Source organism: Brienomyrus brachyistius, chromosome 6 (genome assembly GCF_023856365.1).
Source record: "Brienomyrus brachyistius isolate T26 chromosome 6, BBRACH_0.4, whole genome shotgun sequence".
NCBI classification, from domain to species: domain Eukaryota; kingdom Metazoa; phylum Chordata; class Actinopteri; order Osteoglossiformes; family Mormyridae; genus Brienomyrus; species Brienomyrus brachyistius.
In genome coordinates this window covers 1,308,559-1,318,255 of record NC_064538.1, presented here as the reverse complement: position 1 = coordinate 1,318,255, position 9,697 = coordinate 1,308,559, and the positions used below count along the sequence as shown (strand labels likewise).

General features: G+C 44.4%; 1 protein-coding gene across 3 annotated transcripts; it reads right to left on the bottom strand.

Moving 5' to 3' along the window:
- Positions 1-70: 70 nt before the first annotated feature.
- Positions 71-6,437, bottom strand: ren (renin). 3 transcript variants are annotated; one of them, XM_049017302.1, is made up of 9 exons: positions 5,267-6,437; positions 4,915-5,038; positions 4,526-4,649; positions 3,832-3,950; positions 2,899-3,095; positions 2,073-2,231; positions 1,773-1,917; positions 833-931; positions 71-692 (listed from the first exon to the last, which is right to left on the bottom strand). In XM_049017302.1, exons 1-9 carry the CDS (start codon positions 5,347-5,349, stop codon positions 531-533), a joined length of 1,212 nt encoding a protein of 403 aa, XP_048873259.1. In that variant the 5' UTR covers positions 5,350-6,437; the 3' UTR covers positions 71-530. The 3 variants fall into 3 exon arrangements, with proteins under 3 accessions (XP_048873259.1, XP_048873258.1, XP_048873260.1); XM_049017301.1 differs by having other exon boundaries at positions 4,915-5,068; positions 5,267-6,436; XM_049017303.1 differs by having other exon boundaries at positions 2,073-2,195; positions 4,915-5,068; positions 5,267-6,435.
- Between the last annotated feature and the right edge of the window lie 3,260 nt (positions 6,438-9,697).

Genomic DNA, 9,697 nt, shown 5'->3' with positions numbered 1-9,697 from the left:
AAAATACCTTTAATCCATTTTTTCTGTAATTTTTAATGTGATATAATACATCTGTAGTAGACAATACAGATACTTAAAAATATTTATTGAATTTGAGGAATTTAATGGGTATTTCTGTACAGTTCTCCATATAGTCTCTCCATATCATTTATTCAATTAGCAAACAAAATAAATAAAGATTCATGATGGAGAATCAACTTAGGCAGTATGGTCTGGAACAAATACAAAATTATGAAAATGAGAAAAATTTGGTTAAAAAATACGTAAATATGGTGACTACGAACAATATGTAACTTTTAGCAATGTGACTCCCCAATGTCTTTCTACAAGACGCTGACATAGATTGTTATAGAAAGATTTATGCTTTTTTGTTATGATGTTTTGATAATCAGGACAACAACTGATGCGAGGTGACTTATCAGCACTTTAATTGGCTTGCGGCTGCTGTGTGGAAAAGCTAAATAGGAGAATGCGATTGGCCAGCTGGAGACAGAGGCAGGTTCTGCTCGACTGAAGCACAAGGGATGGCGTCACACAGCCCTGGCAAACCCTATCCTGTTGTTTTGCCGATCAAACTCGGTGTAGTAGCGGGATATGAAGCTGGCTCCCAGGATCCAGACAGGACCAGTCGGGGGGGGCACATCCAGGTCCCGAAAAGTGACGGTGCAGATGTCCTCTCCAAACTGTGACTGCTATGGATGCACATGGCAAAGTGGTCAATGTGAGACTGGGGGGGGGTGTCTTTTCACAGAACTACGCTAGCAGCAAAAATCAGTTAAGTGCAAAAGCTGCCACTTAGTTGATTCCAAGATTACATTTTCAAACAACATACCCAGAGAATGTAGTCTTCTGCTGTCAGAGCATATTCCAGACCCCCCATGTGAAAAGCGATGCTGGGTAAGGATTTCACCAGGTCACAGTTTACGGTGTACTGTGTGGAAGGATAGAGATTCACGTCAATGAAAGACACATAACCATGGTTTCATCTTATCTTACGGGAAACTTTGTAGCTTACACTGTTACAGCGTAATTTTTTTTATACAAAATACATGTTTGATTAAAACCTGCTATAACTGGGGTCTCAGAGTTAAACAACTTGGGCCACACTGGACAGGAGGTCTTTTTCCAAGGGGGACACATTTTTAATGCTATTTTCTATGCGCCAAAGGAGAATGAAAAGATGAAACATCTATGATGACGGTTTGGGGTCCTGGAGGCAAAGCCTCCTGGGAGGCAGCGATCGGGAAGTTACTCCATTACAGACAGAGGTGGAGAGAGAAGTAATCTGCTACAGACAGAGGTGGAGAGAGAAGTAATCCGCTACAGACAGAGGTGGAGAGAAATGTAATCCGCTACAGACAGAGGTGGAGAGAGAAGTAATCCACTACAGACAGAGGTGGAGAGAGAAGTAATCTGCTATAGACAGACGTCGAGAGAGAAGTAATCCACTACAGACAGATGTCGAGAGAGAAGTAATCCGCTACAGACAGAGGTGGAGAGAAAAGTAATCTGCTACAGACAGAGGTGGAGAGAAAAGTAATCCGCTATAGACAGACGTCGAGAGAGAAGTAATCACTGCTGGGGGGATGGGGGGAAGTTAGCATTGATTAGCGAGATACAGACGTAACATTGTTTTTTATCCTTGGTGGACAACCAAAGATTGATCGGTCATATTTAATAATGCATAAAAAACACGCAACAGGCTATTTAAAACTGGTAGTTTGAGACTTTTGTGACAATGTATTAGCTGCTAAGAAGTGGGGAGTACAGACCCCGCCCTCTGCTGACTCCACGGCTCCAATGGCCTTCATCATGATTGACACGGAGGAGGCGGGGCCTGTGACGTAGGAGCTTCCTGTGTCGATTACGGCCGTGCAGCCCTCCTTACAAAATAGCACGTCCGCCCCCACTGCCACCCTACAGGGGGTCAAAAGGAAAAAAGAGGTATCACAGCCTCTGTTGTTGTAAAAACTACTACGCTAAGAAAAAACAGCTTTTTTCCAACCTCTAAGTGTAACCTATACGACTCTTATTACCACACTGCTTTACTTGTGACTGGCTGGCTCTCGTACCCTTTCACCCTGACCTCCCACTTTCCCATCTCGGTGGTGCTCATGTAGTTGAAGCTCCCAGTGTAGTAGGAAGGGTCTGTCCCTCCAAGGACAATCTCCCCGCCAGGAATGTGTTCCGGGTCTCTGGCAGACATGGGTGACAGAGGGGAAACGGAATGTCTCCCAAACACAAACGTCATTCCTGTGAGTGCTACATCCGAGAAGCTCTGCAGGCCGACAGACACTAAAGGTAGGTCTAACTTCAGCAAGTATATATCCATCCATCCATCCATCCATCCTTTTTCCAAATCGCTTATCCTATTGGGTCGCGGGGGGTCCGGAGCCTATCCCGGGAGCAATGGGCATAAGGCAGGGAACAACCCAGGATGGGGGGCCAGCCCATCGCAGGGCACACTCACACACCATTCACTCACACATGCACTCCTATGGGCAATTTAGCAACTCCAATTAGCCTCAGCATGTTTTTGGACTGTGGGGGGAAACCGGAGTACCCGGAGGAAACCACACGACGACATGGGGAGAACATGCAAACTCCACACACATGTGACTCAGGCGGAGACTCGAACCTGGTGTAAACATGTCTTGTTTTTTTGTATTAATTATAAAATCTTCAGAAGCCACAAAACTACAGCAACAGCAGTAACGATATTCAACATTACGAACAATAACAAAATATTGTTACCATGACTACAGCAATTATAATTTTTTGAGATTATCATGGCCAGTGTTACTTAGTAGCAAAACTACACCAGTATCAACAATGGTTCATTCACTGTGAAAGACAAGGACGCCCTACTTCGATGCTGAGATGCAGGCAGGTACCTACCGACTGTAATACACAGAGAAGACTTGCTTCTTTAGGATGTGCTGGGACATGATGCGGTCGAACACAGGGGTGATGCCATCGATGGCCACGTTGGGGTACCCCATGCCGAGCACCCCGTCAAATTTGGCAAAGATAAACGGTATTGCGGGTAAGGCGGTGGCTTCTGCAAACACCTGCACCACAGGGACCCCTCCCACCTGCAGGTGTTGACCGATCACAGATTGGGTTACCGGTGCATTTGCTAGAGATGCACCCCATATGTAACAACACAGTTATACTGAAGTGGAATCCTCTACACCCAATGCAGAAGAGTGTTAAATCATATCACTGATTGTATTATAAAACCGTACTACAGAGAATTGCAGTATAAACAATACATTTATCTTTAACATGATATATGCCTTGATGCATTTATTGTCATATGAGGAAAGGTTACTTGAGCTAAATCTGTTCAGTCTCAAGCAAAGGAGACGGAGGGGGGACATGATCCAGGTATATAAGATTCTAACAGGGTTGGATGCTGTTCAACCAAATAGTTACTTCAGCATTAGTTTAAATACACGAACTCGTGGCCATAGGTGGAAATTAGCGGGAGAACATTTCAAGCTGGATTTAAGGAAGCACTTCTTTACACAGCGCGTAGTCAGAGTATGGAATAGCCTTCCTGATAACGTAGTGCAAGCTGAATCCTTGGGTTCCTTTAAATCAGAGTTAGATAAGATTTTAACAACTAAGAGCTATTAGTTAAGTTCTCCCCAAGCGAGCTTGATGGGCCGAATGGCCTCCTCTCGTTTGTATAGTTCTTATGTTCTTATGTTCTGATTTTTTTTAAGCTATGACACAACCCTGACCCTAAACCAGATTTATACCATGAAAATAGTATAACCAAGACAAGTAAAAAACATGCTTCAGTTTTGTAGTAACCGTACTCACCACCACCACATCCTGACTCAGGAAGCCTCTGACGCTCCCAGAAGCGTACTGGATGGAGAAGCCGGTGCCGTTCTGGATGTGCGTCTCTGACTTTGAAGAATCGTACCTGTTGTGGGTGACTGGCGATGCACAAGATACACACATGAGGTGGAGCATGAACCACACAGCAGGGTCATCAGAGCCTGAGAAGCATCCATGCGCTTTTCTATCATGCATTAAAATGTTTTTTAGAGCGTCTTTTAGAGCGTCTTCGTGCTCGTCGTCAGAAAGCGCTCCGCGTCATGTGACATCGTTATCTGCCATCCTTTGTCTTACTTCCAAAGTCCATTTACTGAGTAATTTCTTCTTTTCATCACTTTTTTTAAACCCACCTGCATGTTCCAGACAACAGCTCTGCAATGCTGCCCTCTAAAGGAGGTTAACGGCAATGAAAAATACCTTCCAGTAACAGAATCCAGCACAATTGAACAAATTTAATTTATTATAGATTTTAATACCATTGTAATATCAAATACCTTCAGAACAATAATATGTAGATGACTTAAAATGACTAACTAAATTACCAAATCCAGAATTCTACAACTTGAAAGTCAATAGAACAGGTGTAGTTAGGCACAGATGCAGTTAAAGGCTGTTGTCTTGGATACGCTCTGTGGACACTAAGATGGAGCCACCTCACCCCCCAGGGACTTACAGCAGGCAGTGTACAATGGCGAGCATTCATTGGACGGGACCCATAAATTGGCAGACCCTGTATCGAACACCACGTTGAACATTTGGGCTGGTGAACCAATGCTGATTTCTCCAAAGTATTGTGTCTGAGGAACAAAGAAGACGATATAAATAAGTAATGATTAGAGTATTCCTGAGTACTGAATCGCCAGAAACCTTAATATTAATTAGTCCGATTCATTATTTTCCCACCAGTATCTTTTTTAACAGAAAGCAGTAGGATAAAGAATATAAAGAGAACAGAATCAGTCAATGGAAAAAATCTGATGATCAATTGGATATTTACAGAGATAGACTAGCAAGATCTCTACACTGGATATTGGCATAAATGGTCCAGCCAGGATTTCTTACATCCAGGTAGTTGGTGAGAGGCGTCGGTGCGGTCCCGTTGCTGGGGGAGACGCTCCCTCCCAGTTTCTGGGAGAGCTCCGGGAATACCTGAGTCGGGGACACCCCCATCTCGTGAAGAGTCTGTCTGATGGAGGGCATTTTGCGTAAAGGGATCCTATAGGGAAACCACACGCAGCTCAAAGGACGTTTGCCCAACCATTTAGCTCCACAAGCAATTCATAAGACAAAAAAGATATATATACAAATATTGCCATATTTGTGATGATTGCCCTTCTTTATGTTCTCTACTATCCTCTATCGTCAGATTTTCTTTTTACATGCAGATGGATGCTGATGAGGATGGTAGGATTACCTTCTCAAAGCCTGGCTGGTGGTGACCATCAGCGGAAGCAAGATGACAAGCCAACAGTGCATCGTCGGTGCCTGAGAGGACATAGAGATCAGCACTCTAATTTGGAGGAAAGTGCTTTATCCGAAACGCTGATGGAGTCCCGCCTTTATATACTGCTTTTCCTTTGCTCACCACTGACCCAAGGGCCACTGCTTGTTCTTGGCGCTTCCATGGAGATGACGACCAAAATGGGCAGCCTCTCTCTCTCTACTCACCCAGCCGCTCTTTCCTGACAGAACGGTCCCAGGGCACCATGACCTCTGCCCTTGTGAATGGGACTGAGACAGAAAGCAGAGCTCCGAGGCTCATGAGACCATGTTCTCCCCGGGCTTGGCCTACGTCATTGGCTTACACTTACTGATACGGTAAGATGAGAGGACAAAACAACAGGTTGGTTTTGGAAGACTAGTAACAGAATTTACTAGTCTTCCAGATACTCCGGTCCACTTCTGCAATCCAAAGACATGTGGTTAGGTGAATTAGTGTTTCTAAATTGTCCATAGTGCGTGAATTCAAGCCCTGTGGTGTGCTGGCACGCTACATGAAGTGTTCTCCTGCCTCATGCCCTGTGCCACCTGGGACAGGCTGCATGGAGTGTTCTCCTGCCTTGTGCCCTGTGCCACCTGGGACAGGCTGTGGGGAGTGTTCCCCTGCCTTGTGCCCTGTGCCGCCTGGGACAGGCTGTGCTGAGTGTTCCCCTGCCTCGTGCCCTGTGCCGCCTGGGACAGGCTGTGCTGAGTGTTCCCCTGCCTCGTGCCCTGTGCCGCCTGGGACAGGCTGTGGGGAGTGTTCCCCTGCCTCGTGCCCTGTGCCACCTGGGACAGACTGTGTGGAGTGTTCCCCTGCCTCGTGCCCTGTGCCACCTGGGACAGGCTGTGGGGAGTGTTCCCCTGCCTTGTGCCCTGTGCCGCCTGGGACAGGCTGTGCTGAGTGTTCCCCTGCCTCGTGCCCTGTGCCGCCTGGGACAGGCTGTGCTGAGTGTTCCCCTGCCTCGTGCCCTGTGCCGCCTGGGACAGGCTGTGGGGAGTGTTCCCCTGCCTCGTGCCCTGTGCCACCTGGGACAGGCTGTGTGGAGTGTTCCCCTGCCTTGTGCCCTGTGCCACCTGGGACAGGCTGTGGGGAGTGTTCCCCTGCCTTGTGCCCTGTGCCGCCTGGGACAGGCTGTGCTGAGTGTTCCCCTGCCTCATGCCCTGTGCCGCCTGGGACAGGCTGTGCTGAGTGTTCCCCTGCCTCGTGCCCTGTGCCACCTGGGACGGGCTGTGCTGAGTGTTCCCCTGCCACAGGATGTATTACTTCATATAAAGCGACTTTCTAGGATAGTGTGGTGCCTTTTAAATTTGCAGCAAGGTACAGATTTTAGCTGGAGTCCGGAGGGAAAATGGTTTTCAAGGAAATTCTCATTGGCTCCCAGTGCTTATGCTTTAGCAATTGTGATCATCACATAGAGTTCTAACACCCTACTCAAGGGAAAGATTTATATTGATAAGAGACAAGGAAATTGACAAGGTAACTCCAGTTCACCTTAGTATATGTTTGAACTGTGGGGGAAACTAGTACGAATTCCACAATGATGTCATGCAAATTCCACACATAGAACTGGTGCAGTTTCGAACCCTGGGGCATCAAACTACCCCCCACACCACCGTGCCACCTCAACAATCACGCAACTGAAGAATTTTTATTGAAAACAACTGAATAATTTTGGGTTTTGCAACTGAAGGGTTTTTCAGGTTTACCTGTGTTTATGTTCTGGTTGTATTATGCAGTTATAGTATATTTTAGACATTTGACAATAGTAAAGTTCTATATTCTAATTATTATCAAATAAAAGGTCAAATACATTAGTTCAATTTTGAGCCCCTTCCAGAGGCTCTTTGAGAAGTTGCTTAGCTGTGGCTTCGCAAACCCTCCATTAGGCCACAGTCAGCATGGGTTCCCACACCATAGACTGGGGGGGGGTCAGCCTTGCCTACATGGCTGCCCACCCAGTTGACGCAGGACTTGAGCATCCGCATATGGGCGACTCCAGGAGAGGCCTGCTGTGCACATGGAGTGACGGATTACGCTTTCATGGCTCCCAGTGGACAACCTTGTAAGTACTAGCTTATGGTAATAACTGCGTTCTGACATAAGCAACATCAATGAACCCTTCAGTACTGTTGGAGCAACCACTGTACAGAAATGTGATTTTCAGTAATTCTGGATAAATAAAAGTATAAATTATTCCAAGTAATACACTAAAGAAAAAAAGGAATACTTCAGGAATACTTCGACAGTTTTTTAAGTACTTCAGCATTAGCCTCAAGTTAAATAAAACCAGTTTTAGATGTATAAACATTTAATACATTTAGTCTTACAGTTATTTTTCTCTTTAGGGTGCTTGCCCTTATATACCTTTGTCAAAGCAGCAAGGAACGTTTGGTTAATTTCTGATTTTTCATAGCTGATGGAGATAGTAGGTGCATGTTTTTTTACACTCTAAGTGTGAATACTGCTATTTCAGGGAAAATTATTCTTTATTTTAGCATAAAATAAAACATAATTTATATTAAGTGTATATGCAGAATTTATTTAGTTGCATTTTGGCCATTTGTTTTGTAGTATTTTAGGTGCAGGGTCAAGATTTAGCAAAAATAAGGTAAAAGCCAAGCCCCAGACATCAGTAAGGGCTCTCTGTGCAGCTTTACATGCACACCTGACATTAAAAAGATCATGTTTCTGAACGTTGAAGATAAAGACGTACATTATATTGAGATTAAGTACATAGAGTGATGTGAGCAGTCTGACAGACAAAAAAAATGAAGATGACTGTATCCTTTCTGTCATTTACTGGAAGAGTCTTGACAGCCCTTTTCACTGTTATGTTAATATTTATATCGCAGAGATTCCCAAAATCCCATAAGTATTTTTCCATCGAGCCATTTTATGCGAATACACGACTGCCTAGCACACTGCTACTAAACATCTGGTGCTCGTTCACTCTAAAACTACATGACAATGTTTTCTTTCATAGGCCAGGGTCCTGGATGGAGAAGGGTCTGTTTTCCTTGTTTGCTGAGGCCACGTGTGAATCCGGTTGAGAGGCAGGCCCCAGTGCAGGCTACGGGTCTGCCAGCAGAGTTCCCACACTGGCCCGGTGCGGGCCATAGGTCAGCCTGTCCGGCCGGCTTCCCTCAGCGAGGCTGCCATGGGAAAAGGCTGCCCTTGTACCTTAAGTATTTTTTTCCTAAATACTCTGAGATTCACTCCACTGCTACGCCGAAACCCACTGAACCAGACAGGAGCTGCACAGGCCGACGTAAAATTTTACTGTATTTTTCAGAAATATTAAATCAGTTAAACAATACAAGCAACACCATGGAAGAATAGTAAGGCAACCTAATTTAATTTTGGACAATAAAAGCTAAAAATAAGAGTAGGCCTCCTAGATAATACATCCTGGAATTTACATGACAAAACATATACCCGTATGGTTTTTGTATCCTTATGTGTATACATTACAAAATTATATAAAGACTTATGAAAGCTAACTATACATTTTTATATAGCTTCATTTTAAACAATTACACAGATTTTTCTTCTCCCGCTTGACATTTATGTAAATTATGATTTCATAAATATATCCCGTGAATTAAGAAAGCAATATTGAAATATTGCAATTACATGCCAAATGAATGGGGGACTCCGACGCGTGTATCTTATCACCTAAAGCAAAGTGATAACACGCGGAAAGAGAAGTTGGGTAAAGCAGGAAATGGCAGACTTTTTTCCCCCTTGTAATCTTTACCATCGTAGATTTTTCGTACTTTTAGGAGCGGAAATATTCAGAATGCCTGTCGGTTTTAAAAGCGGAAACGAACACATTTTAACTCTTTCGAAATCTAAGCAAAGGATAGGAATGTCTGTTGCGTCTCACTGCGGTGACCTTTTCCAGCACAAAGCGAAACTCAGAAAGGCGCACAACGCGGAATATATACGCTGACGCCCGAATCCCTCGGCCCTCCATGTCAGACAAGAAGGATCAAATAAACAAAAAAGATTTTGTAAAACATTAAAAAAAAGAGAATAATAAATGGAACAATATACTATAAAACGCGCCATCAAACACGCGTCGGAAACTGTATAAGTAACTTGCCGGAAAACACAAATTAAATAATGGTTTAACATATCAATAGAAACAAACACAATGTTTCGAAACGTTTTGCTTGTGCTCATAAACTAGATTTATACACACATACTAAATGAACACACAGGGAATAGCCAGTACATTAGCTACACTTGCTTGCTAATACCTGTTAAAACAAGACTCTTTCCTAATAAAGGGTTGCCCCCCCCCCCCCCCCAGATCTCCAGTGCCACTCCTGTGTTACATAACATGATCACAGAATGGAT